This window comes from Centropristis striata, chromosome 4, assembly GCF_030273125.1.
Source record: "Centropristis striata isolate RG_2023a ecotype Rhode Island chromosome 4, C.striata_1.0, whole genome shotgun sequence".
NCBI classification, from domain to species: domain Eukaryota; kingdom Metazoa; phylum Chordata; class Actinopteri; order Perciformes; family Serranidae; genus Centropristis; species Centropristis striata.
This window is the reverse complement of record NC_081520.1, coordinates 5,092,021-5,113,431: the sequence shown is the minus strand read 5'-3', so window position 1 is coordinate 5,113,431 and position 21,411 is coordinate 5,092,021. Positions and strand designations below refer to the sequence as shown.

General features: G+C 39.1%; 1 protein-coding gene across 4 annotated transcripts in view; it reads right to left on the bottom strand.

The window, feature by feature from the left end:
• Positions 1–21,411, bottom strand: part of clcn2c (chloride channel 2c) — a 226,204-nt gene that overhangs the window by 137,907 nt on the left and 66,886 nt on the right. For all 4 annotated transcript variants that reach the window (XM_059330741.1, XM_059330743.1, XM_059330744.1 and 1 more), the window contains exon 2: positions 16,600–16,750. In XM_059330741.1, the coding sequence (XP_059186724.1) occupies positions 16,600–16,750 (151 nt within the window). The remainder of the gene's footprint in view (positions 1–16,599; positions 16,751–21,411) is intronic.

Below are 21,411 nucleotides of genomic sequence, written 5' to 3'. Positions count from 1 at the left end.
GTCCAAAACACACACACACACACACACACACACACACACGCACGCACGCACACACGCACACACGCACACACGCACACACACACACACACACACACACACAGCAGCAGCAGCAGCAGGACACACACTTATTTGTTCAAATATATTCAAAAAGTGTGTGTGTGTGTGTGTGTGTGTGTGTGTGTGTATGTAAATGGTGGAACAGCATGTGTCCCTAATCATTTGCCAGGTAAGTGTCCACTCACTGCACCTGTTGATTTGGTAAATGCAGTCCAGGCTGAAGTGAAGTGTGTCATGGAGACAATCGGGCAGTTTCTGGTACATTTCTGTATCACAGCTGTGATTTAGAAAATATAAAATGAGCTTTAAGTTGTACAGAATTACATTTTGTTATAATTTCAATGGCTGCAAAACTTTCATGATTATTAAGTGGATAATTAATCGTATATACGCTTATCCAATCAACTTCACGCCCAGCAGGTGTATTGGCGAGAACCCAAGGAGGTGCAATATATAATAAGTAATAAGTGCGAGCTCTTGAGATCTATGGGACATATTTATTAGCAGTGTCAGTAGACCTTATAGGTTGTTTGTACAGGCAGCAAAATACGACAAGATTTACATTTTAGACTTTTAGACCACCTTCTAGTGTCTGTGAGAGTCCTGAGCTCCAAGTTCCGACTTTCAGTGTTAATATAACACACCATACAGCGTTACGGTAAGAACGTATTAGACCCGCCTTCAAAATAAAAGCAAACACATGTAGCTTTCAAAATAAGAGCACATGGATGTGTTAGCAGAGTCCACCACAGAATTTGCAAAAAAGACGGTCAAAATATGACACCTTAAATAAAACATAGAAGAACCCTTATTCTCCTTTACAATAATTAATGAAAAAATATGCAATGATTAAGATGGAATAGTGGCATCAGAATGCGCGAGACGCACCAAATTTAGGCTTTTAGGGCAACAATGTTCTACGGAGGAGCATGCTCCCGGACACCCGGACTTTTTATGGGTTCCCCCATTATAGCCCTGTGATAGTCTGGCGGCCTGTCCAGGCGGACCCTGCCTCTCGCCTGGGATCGGCTCCAGCCCCCCGCGACCCGAATGCGGATAAGCGGTTAATGGTAATGAATGAATATTTGGGTTAAGGCATGAAGTGGAAAAATAACTAATTGAGTTGAAATCATTTGGTGAGCTTCGTCCCCCCCAGTTCAAAAATCCCATCTGCGCCCCTGATGTGGAGTATAAATGAGGGAGGTTGCACTCAGGCGGGTAAGTGAGTGGAACAAACGTCAGACTTTCAGCCAGGAGAACAGGGTTTGTGTCCCATGTGAAAACAAAAGTAAACGATGTGATTTAAACATCACTGAACTTGCGTGCCTCATACATTTAAGTTACTGTTTAAACGTAGATCAGTGGTTTTATTGCCTAAATTCAACAAAACTACAGCCTTTTCTTTATAACTGCAAAACCGTACTTGTATGTAAAATGATGTACACTACTGGTCAAAAGTTTTAGAACACACCAACTTTTCCAGAATTTAATTGAAAATGATGCAGTTTAATGTCTCAGTGTACTCTGAAATTAATGCATATTTGCAACATTTAACATTCTTTATTGAGCATGATAGTGTTTTGAAAGTAAAAAAAAGATTCAAAATCACATTTTATGTTGGACTAAAGGACTAAAAAAAGACACAAAATGACCAAAAAAAGACACAAAATGACTTAAAAAAGACACAAAATGACCAAAAAAGACACCAAAAGACACAAAATGAATTCAAAAATGGACAAAGTAGCCCAAGACTCCAAACCCATTTCTTGTTCCCTGAAAAAGGCATTCTTGTATAATTCTGAAATGTACATTATTTTTCAGTTTTTGTTAACCTTACCTTTTTTTTATTTACCTCTGGCAGTTCACCACTTACCTTTGTACCCTTTCAAGCTGTTCATTTGACTTGAACTGCTTGAATTTCTACTAAAAACTGTAAAAATTTGGGTGTTCTAAAACTTTTGACCGGTAGTGTATGTGCTAATTTTAGAACGATACGCTCCGCCCAAGGATTGAGAACCGCGAAACACTCATATGGGTCGTTATGAGTGATATTAACAAACAACTTATTTTGTTGTTTAGGTTGGAGATCTTGTTGGCCAATACATGTCCATCGCCCCCTGGTGGCTAGTCACAGTATCGGCCATTGGCCCGCAACTGGGCTAAGGTAAAAAAAAAAATTTAGTTTCGATTTTACGATCAAATGAGGCAGAGAAAGCTGCAGCCACAGAGGTGCTTCACCACACTCGGGTTGATTGAAACTTGAAAATCATTGGTTTCAGCCCTAAACATAGTGTGGTTGGGTGATTGATCAAATTTTATTTTGAAGTAGTCGGAGAGCAAGAGATGTGAGCAGAGAGTGGAGACAGGGTAATGCTCCTCCACTTCTAGGAGAAATGAACAGATTAATTAGACCACTTTGCCTGGTCATAACTACACAGCACATAACTTCAGGAGTGCTAATTTTGAGTTTGAATACATAGTTGCAGATCAAATATATGACTTTTTACCTGCACCTGTGTGGTTTAAGTGTAGCCTGTCTCTCTCTCTACTGAACTAGCAGAGCAGCACTGTGTGTGTGTGTGTGTGTTCTTGTTCTCCCGACATAGTGAGGACCAGAACACTTTTTTAACCAACAGAGTGAGGACATTTTTGCAAAGTGAGGACATTTGGCCGGTCCTCACTTCTTTAAAGGCTTTTTTGAGATTTCAGACTTTGTTTTAAGGGTTCAGGTTACATGATAATGATAACTAACTGAAAATGTATTGTGTGGTTACAAAACTAACTAAAATTATAGTGAAAATGTCTTTCGTTTTCGTCTTTGTCAACTTTTTTCATACATAATGACGATAGATCAGACAAAGGAAATAAAGGCAAAATTTACTGTGACCTTTTTTAATCTCCCACCCAACAAATACCCCATTACAAAAAACTAAAACTAACATTAAAACTAATAAAAACTAAACTAAAACTAAAGCATTTAAAAAAAAAACTAAACTAAAACTAGCAAACTCACTCTAAAAACGAATTAAAACTAACTGAATTTGAAAACAAAAAACTATTATAACCTTGCTAGGGAATCAACTATTCCAATGAGGGCCCTCACAAAGATAGAAGTACAAGAATGTGTGTGTGTGTGTGTGTGTGTGTGTGTGTATGACTATTGATGAAGAGACAGGCAGCAGTGAATCTTTTAACTGTTGGCTTCACCTGAAACACTACACCTGACACCTGAAACTGTCTTTAAACAGTCTGTGAAAGTAGAGAAAACATGGTTTTCCTTCCACTTTTAATCCTCCCTGTAATCACTCAATTCTCCCCTAATTTCTGTTGGATTATCAATCACTGGTTGGTTTACTCTTGTCCGTGTGTATTTTGATATTTATTTGGTAGTGTTGTTGGTTTAACAGTCTAATAAACGGAATTCAGAATTTTAATTCCGAGCCTGTTTTCTAATCCTTGCTAAACAGCTGTGGCAACATGTCAGAAGGGATTAGTCACACACACATGCATGCACACACACCTGCAGGTGCACTCATATGCACTTACAAGATCACATGCACACACAGGTGTGCACTAAACACATGAACCTGCACCCCATGCAGGTCACCAAAGTGGGAACAAGTTTCACTGGTTAACAGGTATGAAAGTGTCCATGTGTGTGCCAGTGTGCGTTTGTGTGCATGTGTGTGTACGTCTACTGACAAAAAAATGAGTCCATTGGCCACCCAGACCTGCCACAAGCCTATCAGGTGCTTTTTTTTCTTGGGGGGGAGTGGAGGAATATAGGCAGGAGGAAGATGGAGGGGAGGAAAAAGTGAAGGAGAACAAGAAACATGAAAGATGACAGTATAAAAGAGAGAAGACACGAAAAGCATGAAAAGAAAAAGAAAAGAGATCAAAGAAACGGAAATAAAAATGAAAAGAAAGGAAGGAAGACAAGAGCATGTGAGCAAATGTTGGTCGCTAGGCGCCTGCCGGTCACCATAGCAACATGTGGCGCCATGCTGAGCTCCTGCTGACATCACACCTGTTGAAGCGAAACGCTGTGTGTGTGTGTGTGTGTGTGTGTGTGTGTGTGTGTGTGTGTGTGTGTGTGTGTGTGTGTGTGTGTGTCTTGGAACCAATTAAATGACATAGCGGTGCAGGTGGACTCAGGGAGAGAAACAGAGAGAGACAGAGGGGGGAAAGAATAAAGAAAAAGACAGCTGTGTATATTTCATCACATCGTGGACACAGCTGCACACTGTGAGTGTGTGTGTGTGTGTGTGTGTGTGTGTGTGTGTGTGTCCCTTCTGGGATGCTGAGAGCCCATGTGGGAGCCTGTGACATCAGCAGAGAGTGAATGACAGCAGCCTGAAGCCTGACTGTTCCCAACACACACACACACAGACAGACAGACAGACAGACATACAGACACACACACACACACACGCTAGATTTGTCTACCCCCCTAATTTACCACAGCAAAGAGACAAAGAAAGAAATAAAGAAGGATTGAGATGGAGAGATAAAAATAGAAATTTCATTATCAGAATGCTTCTCATTGTGTCTGTTTTCTAAAACGACAAAAACGTGATTGTGATCAAATGGATGCAAAAAAAAGTTGAATTAAAGTGAGACAAAGACAGCAGGAACAGATGTAGAGAAAGAAATAGAGAAAAAGAAAAGAAAAGGGAGAAAAAGAGCCAATGGGGTTGATGTAAATTTGCTTTGGCAAGTCCCATCAGATCACTAAGTCACATCTGTGGATAAATAAAGCTTGACTGGGATTTGAATTGGTGCATCACTGTGAGTTACCTTCAGTGTGTGTGTGTGTGTGTGTGTGTGTGTGTGTGCGCAGGAGAGCTAGTTCCTCTTGTCAGCTGAATTTTTTATGTCCGTTCTCATGGCTGAGCTCCTTTAACAGAATTGGTTACGCTGCACACAGGCGCACACACACACACACACACACACACACACACACACAGTAAAGTAATCACACTGCTTTTGTAATCCTTACCTTTTAACCCTATCTGGTGCGCCGATTCAATTTGAAATGGTCAGTCTCAAATTAGACGCAGTATCTTTATGCCATCAACCTTTAGAAAACAATAACATCCACGGGGAAATTCAATTGTTTCACCTGCGATGATCAAATGGAATGAAATTACTTTTGTGGCTGTATAAGAAAATTATATTAGAGTTACCTCACGCCGACATTTAAATTGGACTTGAAACGGCAAAAACAATAAATAAAAAGAGAGGGATTATTGAAGAAGATACAAATATTTGCATGTCTCCAATTGATGTGCCATGAACAGGCAGGCTGGCTGAAGCTCAGAAGATGCTCCCTGACGTCCAGAGACTACACACCTGAGCGCACACACACACACACACACACACACACACACACACACACATAGAAGATGAGAGGGCCACAAGGATCACACTCCCTCCCTGAGGTCCTCATCTTTCTACTCCCCCTCTCGTCCCTTCTGATTTCTCCTGAATGTGCTGTGAAGTTCAATGCTGCGCCCTGCTGGTCAGCTGACCAAATAACAAGCTTCTCCCAAAGGACTCCACTGGGTGACTGAACAGCCAGCAAGCTGTGGAAGCACCGTATGTTCATTCTGGTGCCACTTGTTTTCCAGTTTGGGTGTCTAAAAACAAAATAAAAACACTAAATCTGATGGAAATGATCTAGAAATAAGCATGTTGAATGCTTAAAATAAGAAATTAACTCTTAAAACAAGATAAATTAAAGCTGCAAGCAGTGATGAACTGGCCCGAGCAGAGTGCACTGTGAATTATTTGTTTCTTACCAAGATAAAAAAAAACTTTAGATTTAGAAGCGTTAAATAATTTATCTTGTTTTAAGAGTTAATTTATTAGTTTAAGTGTTCAACATGCTTATTTCTAGATTTAACAATCTTAATTTAAGAAATCTTGTCAAGTGAAATTATCTGTCCATGCAGCAAGATCATTTCCCTCAGATTTAGTGTTTTATCTTGTTTTTAGATACACCTTTTTTGCAGTGTAGTCTCCAAATGTGGAGATAGTGTGGGTGTGAAAACACATGGGCTTTAATGCTGAGTTGCCAGTTTATCTTACAAGGACACAGTTTTACTCCCCTATATAAACAACTATGTACAGTACTGTGCAAAAGTCTTAGGCAAGTGTGGAAAAATGATGTAAAATAAGCTTTCAAAAATAGAAATGTTAATAGTTTTTTTAACAATATGCAAAGTGAGTGAACAGAAGAAAAATCTAAATCAAATCAATATTTGGCGTGAGCACCCTTTGCCTTCAAACCAGCATCAATTCTCCTCGACTAGACTTTTGCACAGTACTGTATACTGTTGAAAAGCTGAAAAATGTAACTGTGTTAAATAGGCATATGTTACTGTCTCATATCGATCGCAGGCCCCTGTATTATATTGCCATGATACGATTTAAATGTGATTTAATTTTGTATCTTGATGAAACTTGTGATTAACACCCCTGTTTTTTATTTCTACTTGACTAAAATTTAGTGGAAAATATATAACATTTTACCTCATTTCATTTATTGGACAGGTGCAGTCACTAGTCATTTCAAAGATTAGGGTTTTACATAAAATGCAGATGAACTTGAAAGGAAACTAACACATTGTTAACAATTAAACCCGTGATTCCCCAAAATTGTTTGGCTTGTCTCTCATAAAAAAGTAGAGCCCCCATGTTCCAGATGTCTGCAAGTTGTTAGCATTCATAACCTAAAAGCTATCTGCAACATGACAAGACTTTGGTATCAGATGCATTCTGGATTTTTTTTTGTAGTCAGAGTAATATTGACCAATTATGTTTGGTCATCTGACAACAATTTAGCTTTTCTTAATATTGTCTGCATCTATATGCAGAGAAACATTCCAGTCATAGACGTCTCTCCAACTCCATTCTCAAGTTGCTTAGCTGACTTTAAACAATAACCGACAAATGGAAAAAAGAAGTCTTGGCCCTGATACCTGCTGGCTACACCAGAACCCCCAAAATATTGTCCGTTGCCCCCCAGAGGCTGAATCAGCCAGACTGACTGTACAGCCAATGGCTTCCACAACTGGAAACTCAGTATATGGTGCTTTTTTGGGGTGGCTGTGGCTCAGTTGGTAGATCGGTCACCCATTGGTCAAATGGTTGGTGGTTCTATCCCTGACCATGGCAGCCTACATGTCGAAGTATGCTTCAACAAGATACTGAACCCCAAATTGCTCCTGATGCTGCGTTCATCAGTATGTGAATGAATTCCCAATGGTGGCAATGGCACCGTTTAGGGTAGCCTCTGCCACCAGTATGAATGTGAACGGGTGAATGAGTCAGTCTGTAGTGTTAAGCGCTTTGAGTGGTCACAAAGCGACTAGAAAAGTGCTATATAAGTGCAGGTCCATTATCATTTAAATTAAAGTTAAGAGATTGAATAAAATATGTCTATATTCTTAAACAAAGATTAGAGAAAAATCCAAAACATGAATATAAACTTCTGTAATCATTTCACGACCACCCAGACTTATCTTGTGACACTTTCTGTCAGTAGAAAGTAAATTTAGCTCATAACACCAGTACTTTAACTTTACAGAGAAATCTTCTTCCACCAGGTGGTCTGACCCAGCCGGCCCCATCTGATGGTTCCCCATCAAAGTGCCCCCTGAAGAGTGAACATATTTACTACTGAAAATAGTTGGCATCCCCTGTTAAATTTAGATATTTTTAGCTCTACAAATAGCAATGTCAACTGGTCACTCACTCTGTTCATCTGTTCAAACCACTTTGTTCCGACTGGGTGAAAGAAGCAACATTGTAGACGCCAAGGCTATTTGCCTTGGCGTCTACAATGTTGCTTCTTTCAAATGCTCTTTCAACATGGCCAGTCACAGCAGGGAGGCCTAAGAGCTATGCACTTCATATAATGAAGTGAACCACAGCGACTAGAGCACTCAGTCCCCTGTGGTTTAAGTGTCCTTAAGATTGCTTGCTATAGATAGCCTGAAAGGCTGTCCTATTATTGGCTAATTAATTGCTTACATCCAATTTTCCAATAGCAAAACTGGAGAATAAGTCAGATGAACAAGTCATATACTAGTCAACATACTCTATTTACATAGCTGGTCAGATCAGACACCTATTGGTCAAATTTGTTGAATGGTTCCCAATTGCAATGAAGATCAACCATTTAAAGTATAAACTGGGTACTCTAACAGCAGAGACATCCACCTAGGCATACAATCTCACACTGTTAACATTCAGGCATTTTTGTAGTTGGGAGCACATTTTTTAGATTTTTCTAACACCACTTGAATGTAGCACAAATGCTCTCTCACACAGTGTTAACAAAAGTGAAAAATATTGTATGTATTCATGCTGTGATTGGGAAATTTCATGTCTTTGCCTTTCTTGGGCTGAACATATTATCCCTGTTTTAGCCTCTCTTCACTGGTTACCGGTCCGTTATAGAATTGATTTTAAGATTTTACTGATTACTTTTAAAGCACTTCATGGCTCAGCACCCCCCTATATATGCAAGCTGTTGCTGCCATATGAGCCATATATATATATATATATATATATATATATATATATATATATAAATAATATAATAATAAATATATATATCAAATAAACTTATAATTTATATTATTCTTGTCTTCACTATTCAACACAATGAAGAAATACAAGGCTACACTGTATCAGACCATCTGCTTTGGTTTTGTGTTTAAATTTGTATATATATCCAAATCAGACTGTGAGCAATTACTGTGGTCTACTTTGGTTTTGAGTTGGATTTTGTAGTTACTGCAAATTTTATATAGCTATTTCTTTGCATTAAAGCAAAATTGAAACCTAAAACTTTCATTTTCAAAGTTCATTTTTAGTTATAACTCAATTTCGTCCAAAAATGTAGTTACTGCAGTTAGTCTTTGTAGGGCAGTATACATGTCTTTAAATGGTGATTCAGAACAAGATACTCTGATTGTTTGATCATGAGCAAATGTACAGTCCCTCACAAAAAGATCCACTCAGCTTTTCCACAGCTTTGTAAAGGGCAAAGGTGCGCTGGCTGATGATGCACGACTGGGCTCTGCCTCATAAGGGAATGATAGATGTGGAGTATAGCTGAAGGGGCAGAACCAGTCGAGCTTTAAAAGTCACCAGTTAAAAGCTAAAAACTAAATGAATAAATTGAAAAGGTTGTTATTTTATTGGTCTCCAGCACTGCAGTTTTCTGTTTAAGCTGCAGATATGTCAGAGAGACCTTTAGAAGGTAGATAAATGAAAATAAGTTTATAGCCAGTAAAGTCTTTTACTTTCCCAGTGCAGGACAAACAGGTGAAATACTGAAAGTATCTTGACTTTGCATTTTGACAATTCATCCATCAGACTGAAAGGAGTGCTGCCATTTAGTGACTGAAAGCAATTTTTGCCCAATATCTTTTCATCCCAGGTTTTTATTCTTACTTATTGTTTAAAGAATGTTTTAATACACAGTATTCTACATAATTTGGATTTAAAATGTGTTAAAAATGTACAAAACAATGAAAGAACAGAGTAGCCTAAACACTGTGTGTGTTTTCCAAAGTGTAAATAAACATGTTAAAACAAATTTCAACAAATGTCAAATGTCCCTAATTTGTATACGAGCAGTCTGGAGACTGGATAGGATCGCAAAGCAGGATGTGACGTAGTACTCTACACGACAACAACACGCAGCATTTGTAAAAGCCGGCGAAGCACTGTTCCCAGCTTAGCGACTTTGTTGCAATATTTAGCGACTTTTCAGACACCCTTAGCGACTATTTTTCAAGAAAGCAACTGGAGACAAATCCAGCGACTCCTTCTTACCGTTAGCGGCAGTTAGCTACAGTTAGCTCTGTAGCAGTACAATGTGTATGTGCTGCTGCTACAGGAGGTGTTCACTTAGCGATCTCTGTTTATTTACAACAAGCACTGGACACTCTGTGTACAGTTAGCGATGCCGTTAATCACAATCACTATGTTTATGAGAACCTGGTCTCACAGAAATCTGTGAAATAGCCACGGAATCACTCAAATTTCCGTGAAACTGACACGGATTTCGCTACAATGCAAGTTAATGACAGTCATATCCCGTGGCTCTTCCATGGATATTTTTTCCTATTGGTTTGTTCCAAGTCACGTGACTTTCAAGGTTCCGGCGGTCAGAACAAAAAACATGGCGGACAGTTCTCTCATTTTTAGTGAAAAAAATCAATATTTTGACTTCGTTTCTGCATAAAAATGGATTTTGATCACATTTCTAGCGAGAAATATATGTTTTATTTTCTAAATATTCACTCATTGAATGTACATAATCACTTTGTATGTTGGAATAGCCACGGGATATGACTGTCATTAACTTGCATTGTAGCGAAATGTCAGTTTCATGGAAATTTGAGCAAATCCGTTTCTATTTCACGGATTTCTGTGAGACCATGTTGGTTTATGATCAGCGGAGACTCTGTACATAATTAGCCATGCTGCTTTCAGCTGCTGACGTTGTGTACAGTTAGCAACGGTGAAAACCATCCGTCACCTCCAGAGTCTCTAAATCCCTCTGCGGGGCTAACTTGTAATGGAGACACACAGAGTGAGGGACTTTTGAGAGGGTGTGGCCTGAGACTCCCCCGGTGGACATTTTTCCCCCTAGTGGAAACATGGCTAAAAGAGGCATTTTTTATACGAGCCAGAGAGAGAGAAGCAGTGGTTGAGTGAGCTAGACAGTGGATAAAGAGAGGTAGCAGCATTAGCAGGAAGAATGCTGTGAATCAGAGAAATAAAATATTAATTACTGATTGTTTTGCGGCAGTTATGGTCTGAAGCACAGATAAACACCCCCACCATCACACAACCCTGCGGAAAGGTGCAGCATTGTAGAATTTTGTGTAAACAAAAGCTTGATGTTTGCAAGCGGCTGGCCCTGATTCAGCAGCAGTATTTGAGAACCTGGGAACAGGCTGCACACCCTGCGTGCTGTTATTAACTCAGGGTTACACACACAACTTGGGGCCAAAAGGCTCTTGCTCACACCCAGAAACTTCCCAAAAAATAAGAAAATAAGAGAAAATACAGGCAGAGGGCCGTGTCTCTGCAGATACATTGCTTTTTTCTTGGGAATATCCTGCATATAATACCTTTTAAAATGAAATATAAAAAGGGTTATGTTTTTGTACTGCTCCATAACAGTCGACAAGTATTACTGCTAACATTATGTACATATTAACAGGCTCTCCAGTACACTGAACTGCCAGCAGCATCTTGTGAGCGAAACACACTCCGTCTGCTACATTCCAGGCCATAATTACAGAGACGCTACCTGTTGTTCGAGCTGCTCTGCTGTCATTATATTTCCCCGTGAACAATGCCTGGAGCTGCTGGGACTGCCTTGCTGTTGGAGGAGTCCTACTGGAGTATCGTAAACACACACACACACACACACACACTGGTAACACACTGTTAAAATGATGACAGCTCCTCCAGGGCCAGAGAGTGCAGATGATAGGCTGGAGATTCTGCTGCCGACTGCACAATTCGGCATCATTAAACACCAGCAAATGAAAAGAAAAATGTTTGTTTGTTTCTGTGTGTGTGTGTGGGTCTGTGTGTGTGTGTTTATGCATGTGTATAAAATATAAATAACAAAACAGTATGTGTGAGTTATAATAAAAGAGAGATTGTGCCGATCTAAGCAGGGGGACACTGTGTATTTGTGTGCGTGAGCGTCTCCCATTGCAGCTGGAGTCATAACCTATGAAGCAGTGAAGAAGAATGTGTATGCGTGTTACTTATTTACATATATTTTCAGCCAGTCGCCTCTTGTTATATGCCGTTACCTCACTCTGTGTGTGTTTATATTTGCCTTTTTCTCCTGCAGAGAGTAAAGTGTGTGTGTGGCCACAGTGCAATCCAGATCAAATCTCTTCCGCTTAGAGCTGCATGCTGAGGGACAAATCAATTCAATTCCTGCCGTTTTGGAGTCCTGATCCTCACAGAAGAGGAGGGGGGGTGGGGGGGGTGGGTGGAGTAGGATGAGGAGGAGGAGGAGGAGGAAGAAGGAGAAGGATAGCTGACTCATCAGCGGCCAGTGAAACAACAGCAAAACTCATCATTGAGATGAGAGCAGAGGACACACACACACAGACACACACACACACACACACACACACACACACACACACACGTCCTTCTATCGTTGTGAGGACTCTGTATTCATCAAATGCATTCCCTAGACCCCTAACCTTAACCATCACAACTGAATGCCTAATCCTAACCCTCTGACCTAAACCTGATTTGATTATAACCTGAACCTTAAAATCAAGTCTTAACCCTCAAACAGGCCTTTGAAGAAAAAATGTCCTCAGTTTGCTGGTTAAAGCCATGGTCCTCACTGTGTAGGAAGTACGAGAAGACACAAACACGCATCCTTGTACTTCTATCTTTTTAATGTAATGAATTTGTAGCCCCTGACCCTACCCCTAAACCTGAACCTGAAACTGAAACCACAGAAACCTTCAAACACTTTTAGCCTGTGGTGCAAAAATGTCCTCACAAAGTTAAGAAGTAATTCTGGTCCTCACTATGATTGGATTACAAGTACACACACACACACACACACACACACAGACGCACAGGCACACACACACACACAGACACACAGACACACACACACACACACACACCTGCAGTATTTAGGACTGAGAGTTTTCCATGAGAGATTAAAGCTGCATTGAGCCCTTCTCACCAGCAGAGGGCGGTGCACTTATACAGAAGAGGGATAAGCTGCACTGGGAGAAATGTTACTGAAATGAAGAGCACTTCAGCAGTTACTTGATTTACTTACTTTGATCTCTCACCATTCAGAAATACAGGGGAAAAGTCATGTTAGAAAAAGTGAACCAGGGTCAGAGGACACGTGAAGTTAATGTAACTCCTCTGCTTCCAAGCTTCTGAGTGACAGGCTGTCAAATAACGTTATCATAGTTTGGGATTTTTCATTAGTTATAGTTTGAATTTTCTTGTCAGTTTTTGTTTTAAAATTCAGTTAGTTTTAATTCGTTTTTAGAGTGAATTTTAGAGTGAGTTTGCTAGTTTTAATTACTTTTTATTTTTTGGGAAAATGCTTAGTTTTAGTGTAAGTTTTAGGTTTTTTGTATTGGGGGTATGTATTGTATCAATAAAGTCACAATAAATGTTTCCTTTATTTCCTTTGTCTGATCCATCTCAGCCCCAATAAGGTTATTAAGTCATAAAACCAGATAGATGAAATAGATTTCATATCAACCAAAAAGGTTTATGTATGAAAAAAGATGACAAAGATGAAAACAAAGGACATTTTAACTATAATTTTAGTTAGTTTTGTAACCACATAATACAGTTTCAGTTAGTTATCGTTTCTATAAAAACTCTTGTTTTTATTTTTATTTCAGTTAACGAAAATGTTTTTTCAATTCTAGTTTTCGTTATTTCGTTTCGTTTTTGTTAACTATTATAACCTTGCTGCCAAACACATTTCCATAACTGATTTGAAACTGGGTGGTATTATCTATTCCTGACTGAATGTTGAGAAAAACTACACAACCCCAGACTCTACACTGCAACAACCGCTGTCTCTTTGGGTCAAATTTCAACAATTTTCCTAGCAGTATTTGATCTATAATGTTCTTTATTCCAAGCATTCTTCCTCCTTGTCAAAACCTGGCAGCTTCATTACCCATGATGCAAATTGACTGCCGACTGTTAGTGGCAGTTAATGTAGCCTCGAGCCTGAAGCAGAGATGAGTGGCAGGTTACAGGTCTGCTAAACTCACTCCATTTTCCAATAGCCATGTTTTTTTTATTCTTCATTTTTAGATGTCAAATTTATCAATCATCAATCACTTCAAACAGTTTCTGGAGACACAAAAGGGGTTCCCCTTAAAAAAGGGGGAGGGGGTAACACTTAACAATAACCTAACCATCATTTATAAATGGTTAACAGATTGATGATTAAACATTAATTAACTTTTATAAACCACATATAGGCCATTTAGAATGGTAAATACATAATTTATTAATGTTTAATCATCATTTATAAACCACATATAGGCAATTTAGAATGGTAATTACATAGTTTATTAATGTTTAATCATCATTTATAAACCACATATAGGCCATTTAGGCCTATATGTGGCCAATTATAATTTATTAATGTTTAACTAACTACATGATTTATAAATGACAAATAGATGGTATATTAATGCAAGTTTATAGTTATTTTACCATTAACAAACAATTAAATTATAATTAATAGTTTACTAATAGTTTTAGTTGCACTCATTTTAACATTTTTAACACCATATTAAGCATGTTAATGATTATGAAATGATTCATATACCTTTAAGAAATTGGTTGAAAAGAATAAATATGTATAGCACTTTGCAAATGGTTGATAATTGGTTTATAAACCATCTATAAACATCACTTAATTGCTTATTGTAAAGTGTTACCAAAAAAGGGTAAAAACCAAGATAAAAACTGTTCAAAATGACTCAATTCTCCCAGAAAAATGATGATTGAATACAGGAGAAAAAGAAGAAAGAGACACAGAAACAAGGTCAGTGTTGTGAGGTAGATATCCTTCAGCAAGTCCCAACAATCCCCAAATAATGCTTGACCACAAACACACACCACCTGCTGCTGATGGTGTGTGTGATGCATTCTCTCATCTTCCACATGCATCTCAATGACATTCCCTGTGTGTGTTTACAGCCCGTTCCATCCAGTTGTGTGTCCTATACACAATCTTATCTAATCTCATTAGCATCTGCCTCTCACATGCACACATAATTAGCATAATCACCACCAACAGTCTGAGGAGAAAGGTGGCTCAGTGTCCACATGGCTCCACTCGTGTGCTTAAATCGCTGCTGTGACGATTGTTCAGCGCTGCAGCATTTCGTCTCCTCTCCTTTCTATCCCGCTGCCCAGCATGATCAATGCTCCCAAAGCAAACGCAGTAAGGCAGTAAGTGTATTTTAGAGCAGCAGAGTGCCTTCAGAATTACATTTCCAACATTTCAAATGATGTTCCCCCTCAGGGCAGCGATGCCTCAGATAGTTTAGGCTGCTATATGGAGCGCACACTATACTGTTTCTATTTCTTTTAATGGGGCAGATATAATTGACTATCTAATCCTAAATGGTACCACTGTAGCTGTGCTGTGAGGTCATCTGGAGCAGGGATGGGCAACTTAAATGCTGCAGGGGGCCACAATTTTTCATGGACACTACCACAGGGCCACATATAGGAGTGTGCACTTAACCAGATATGATGAAAGTGCCATTTTAAATATGTCTACAGTGCAGTAACTTAACATATTTCATGCTCAAATGCATGTATAACAGTATAAATAGGAATGCAAAAGGTTTGAAGCAAATAAAAAATAACCACTTACTGTGATTTCTTTTTTTTCAGTGCAAGAACAGCAGACCAACATTAATTGCAAGAAGTCATTTTGTGTATTTTTACACTGCACTTTTAAGATTTCATGCTCAAATGCATGTAGTTGTACTGAGGGCCACTTCAAGTGAGGGTGCGGGCCATATGCGGCCCCCGGGCCTCCAGTTGCCCATCCCTGATCTGGAGCCATGGGGAAACGTCCAATCAGTGGACAGTAAAATATGATGTTCAATGACATTAGAATGAACACAAAGGGCTCAGAGAAACACTGTTCCTGACCTTTTTAAGCAGCGCTGTGCACTTTGTTCCAAGGCACACCTCATTACTGACTGCTGGGAACGATCAGACACGTCCAGCACATCACACGTGAGGAGAGAAATACTGTCAGAGCTGCTGGTTGACAGGCAAAACTGCAGTTGTGGGCTGGTTTAAGTAGATGATAATGAAGATAGTGTGATGTCTTTCTATTCCTAATTGATATTCCTTGAGATTGAGAGCCAGAAACAGCTTGTTAATAAAACATTTAGTTTGAAATTGAGGCCATTTTCAGTTCAAAGTGCTGTGGTGAGTACAATGGTCTCGACTGCCAAGGTACTGAAGTGAGATAGTGTGTAAGTGATTAATATAGAGCATGGTAATGTACGCATAAACATAATATAATAGTATTTCGATTTAGTGGTGAAAATATGACCTAAATTTCTTTTTTCTTAACCCTTTTTTTTTGCTTCTGTCACTGTAATAGAACATGATGTCATGATAAAGTCATAAAAAAGCAGTAAGCTTACGAATGTAATGTCAGTGCAATTACATTAAATATGTATATCCCAATTTTTCCTGGAGCAAAATGTTTTAAAATGTTGACACGACTCCAGATAAGCACCTTGATTTTATACAGAATCACTCTACTGAATTATTCTTTTATTATTCAAAAAGTGGAACATTATCAGTTTCTGAAGTTCCATAAAGAAGTCCAGGAGCAGGCCCGTAATTATAAAGAAATGATATCGACTGACAGGACTGGTTTCCATTTCAAGTGGACCCATCAGTGTGAGTGTGTTGACCCTGTGGTGTGAAACTTACTGCGACACTTGGCACAGCGTCCCTTGTCGTACTCCAGCAGGTCCAGGGTCCGGCTCCGGTCGCTGACCGATCGTCTCTGCCCGCTCTCCCTCAGCCGAGCGGCCTCCTCTTTGGCGTACACCCCGAGCTCCTGGGTGTAGCGCCCATACATCTGGAAACAACACAGTGAGGTGATTAACTCAAGTATTCCATTTGCACCAAGGTTATTATAGTTAACGAAAACTAACGAAATAACGAAAACTAGAATTGAAAAAACATTTTCGTTAACTGAAATAGAAATAAAAACTAGAGTTTTTAAAAAATCATAACTAACTAAAACTGTATTTTGTGGTTACAAAATTAAATAAAACTAACTAAAATTATAGTGAAAATGTCCTTAGTTTTCGTTTTTGTCAACTTTTTTCATTCATAATTCAGTGTTTCTATTTGAACATGCAACACATGGTAAATATGTTTACTGAGACTGGGATGTTACACTAGAACCAAAATTAAAAACACCCTGAACTGTAAGAGTTAATAACCTTATTGGGGCTGAGATGGATAAACCAAAGGAAATAAAGGAAACATTTATTATGGCCTCTTTGAATCTCGCACCCAACACATAGCCCATTACAAAAAAACTAAAACTAACACTAAAACTAATAAAAACTAAATTAAAACTAAGCATTTTCAAAAAATAAAAACTAAACTAAAACTAGAAAACTCACTCTAAAAACTAACTAAAACTAACTGAATTTGAAAACAAAAATTCACAACAAAATTAAAACTAAAACTAATGAAAAATCCAAAACTATTATAACCTTGATTTGCACACACATTGGCCCCGATTTATCAAACGAGCGTAGAAATGAGCGTATATTTCGTCTTACGACAGGGTTCACGTGATTTATCAAACATTCGTATCTCTCCAATCACAGCGTGAGAATGATCGGCTGTTGATAAATGTGGCGGCTCGAAACAAGCGTCATTTAAATACCACGCCCTAATATATATAAAATATATATAATATATACCCGATTCAGAAAGCTCGCCTCCAGAGTTTACGACACCGAAGGGCGCAATACGGCCAAAAAGAAGATTTTTTCATCCTAAAGTCAACTTTATTACTTTATTAGCAAAGTAAACTGTTACAAATAACAACAGGAGCAAAATAGACATATTACAGAAATATGCAGCGACGGAGGTTTATGAAAGTTTATAAAAGTACTTATAGTTATAAACTCAAACAAGTTCAGTGAATATTTTACATTTGGAGCACAGACTTAAACGTTTCCACAGCTTTTTGGCTGCAGCCAGGAGGTAAACAATGTTTTAAAGTAAGTTTTAGTACAAAAAGAAGAGGAATTTCTCAGAGTCAGAAAGTGAAACGCTGACGTCCAACAGCTGCAACACAACAAACTGGTTTTGTTTGGCAGCATAAAAAGTGAAAAGGAAGGAAATCAGTGGTGCTGTCAGCAGAGTAGCAGTGGAGCATTAAACTCCTGGTGAGGTTGGAATATTTCATTTATACATCATGATATATAAAGCCTAATAATCTATATAATATCTAAATATTATTATTATTATGATGGAGACATATTATATTGCAGGGTGTATTTATTTTAAATGATGTTTGAATGATGTAGCCTCAACATGTTTTGGTTTGTCACCATTAAAAAACAAAACACCACAGAGTTTTATCAGCTCCAGGCATCGATACAATAGTCTAAGATCATTTCTCAGACTCAGACGTGTGGACTTCACGCTGACTCAAACCTGCGTACACGAGCTGAGAGCAGACTGAGATCTGATCGTACCCTCCGCTCACGTCCAAATTGATAAATGCCGAGCCTTGTGGAAATGATCGTACGCCCACTTTACGCTCACTTTCTGTCGTACGCTCGTTTGATTAAAGAGGGCCATTGTTTCCAAAGGTTCAATTCAATGATTTGATGTTAAAACAACCATACTGCTACATTTGTATCTTCTTCACTCATCAAATATGGCCAATATGTGAAAGAAACAGGGCTATATTGTTGAGACGAGGGTGTGCAGAGAAGCACAATGCAGCGCTACTGACGAACTTTTGTTCCACCTTACATGACCCAGACCTCCAGACCATCAAGGGCCTCACCCTTTCCAAAGGTCAGAGGTCAGCAAACATGGCACTGTAGAAGAATACTGAACAGCACAAAGGGTTGTCTCTTATTCCCAAAAATAACCCATAAAAAAGATCATTTCACATTAAGGAAACACACACACGCCCTCACAGACTCAGCAATGAACCGAATAACTTCTCGTTGGCTCCAAACTGGTCGAGCCTCAACCTTAACTGTGACCCCGGCATAACAACCCCCACACACAAACACACACATAGAAAAGATGTCAAGTCAGCAGTACAAGAAAAAGGAAACGCCAAGCCGAGACACCAGCTCCACCTCCCAGAATGCTTCTGGGTGGTGGACAGGAAAGGGGTTACTAAGGACTTCCCCTTTGGCTGCCGTCACAACACAGTAAGGTATTTAAACTTGCCCTTAAAGGGTCAATCAAGGCCATTGAAGTTGCTGATTAAGTTGGACATTAACATAAAAAAAAAAAAATCAAATATCACAATAGACACATGAAGGATATTTTTCTGTTCTACACTGAACTTTACTGTTGCTTCTTGACCAATAAGTTCTGAATCAGAATGGCTTCAGACACATTCCTCTCCTGGGATGTGAGAAAAAAACTTGTAAAAACATGATTTGCACCGAAACATTTGCCAGCCATTCCAAATTCTATTCAATTTCTATTCTATTCTATTCAATCAGTCCTGCAAAACCGTTCCAACTGTGACAAAACTTTGCACACAGTATATCTGAACTTCCCCAGATTACAGCTGTAACTCTTCAAAGGCCAAACCCTGCGGTGCACAGTGGAAGTCCACAGTGAAGTGGGAAATGGAATATACAGCACTGTACTCTCTTTCCTAAAAGCATAGTGTTAGACCATCCAACTTTATAAGAGTCTATCTGTATGTAAGAGGGCCCAGAGAGAGTGTCAGGCTGCATTTGGTCATACTGAATGGTTCCAACACTGGAACAAATCTTCAGTTTTCCAAATGGAGTACAGTCTGTCGGGCACTTTTTCAGCTGCATTTGCAAAGCTTAGCTACGGTGGATTCTCATTCTGAAAGCATGTGATGGACAAGCTTTGAATTATATTTTTGTTTCATTATTTGTAGTTCTGTTGCCACTGTTGTTGTTTGTGTTGGTAACTTTCATATCAAAAGGTTTTTGTCACATTTAGCTATTGAAACCTGCCTCTATATTCTTCTCGGTGCATAAAACGGATAATCTGAGAATTAAAACCATGTGAAAGTGTGAAAGTTGGTAACCTGGCTACCATTTTGAAAACAGTTGACAAATCATTCTGAGCAGAGATGCAGGTGGGATGCAGATGTGAGGCGCAGTATCTTTTACAAAAGCCATGTTTCCACTAGGGGGAAAGGTGGCCACCGGGAAAGTCTCAGGCCACACCCTCTCAAAAGTCCCTCACTCTGCGTGTCTCCACTACAAGTTAGCCCCCAGAGGGATTTAGAGACTCTGGAGGTGACGTATGGTTTTCGCCGTCGCTAACTGTGCACAACGTCAGCAGCTGAAAGCAGCATGGCTAATTATGTACAGAGTCTCCGCTGATCATAAACATAGTGATTGTGAATTAACAGCATCACTAACTGTACACAGAATGTCCGGTGCTTGTTGTAAACAAACAGAGATCGCTAAGTGAACACCTCCTGTAGCAGCAGCACATACACACTGTACTGCTACAGAGCTAACTGTAGCTAACTGTCGCTAACGGCAGCTCTTCTTAACAAGCCGGCCTCCGGCTCGTTAACGGCTCCTTTGGAAGAGTAAGAAGGAGTCGCTGGATTTGTCTCCAGTCGCTTTCTTGATAGTCGCTAAGGGGGTCTGAAAAGTCGATCTATCCAATCAGTAACCAGGCTGTTTTCAGGGGAGAAAAAAAGACCCTGCTCTTCTACAGGGACAAAAAAAGTCCCGACAAAAGTCCGCTCCGGACTGCTCGTATTCAAATTAGGGGCGTTTTGGCAAGTGAGACCCGCCTCATTCCGGGTATTGCCCGGCTATTACCCGGTAGTGGAAACAGCCCTAAAGTTACCAACTGTAGCTTTAATGGTGGTTATGTTGATTTTGGTGCTTTTGTTGTTGGTGTTATTGGTGTCAACACTGACTGACCCAAATATGAATAAATAATGATAACTGTGACAACAAAGAAACCGATTTAAAAACTTAGCTTTGTCTCATTAATGTGTCATCTTCAACCTTAAAAAAAGGCTGACTTTTAAACAAAAACTGACTTAATCTTCATAAGATATGAAACTGATATTATTGATGAAAAATTTGACAATAAAACAATATATCCATGTTTCCATAGATTGGAAACATGGATATATTGCATCAAACTGTATAATAATCCACTCAAAAGTTATTGAGATATTTCAGTCTCGAACCAACCAACTCACACACTGACTTTACCATCCCTGGAGCGGCTCGCGTGGCTTAAAAGGGGTCAATATTTGAACCCACTGATGCCAGAGTAAATAATAAGTGAGTTTGTTGAGAGAGAAACTCTTCAGCTAAAAGAAGCTTTTTATGCTTCTTCGCACAGTCTTACCCAAACCATTTCCAAGCATGAAATTTGTATGTTCATTTCTGAACAAGGAATAGGAAGTTTTATAACTTATTTATTTATGCAGTCAGCAACAACAACTAAATTGACCAAAACGAGGATGAAGTTGCCTAAATATGACTAATACTCAGATGGACTTCT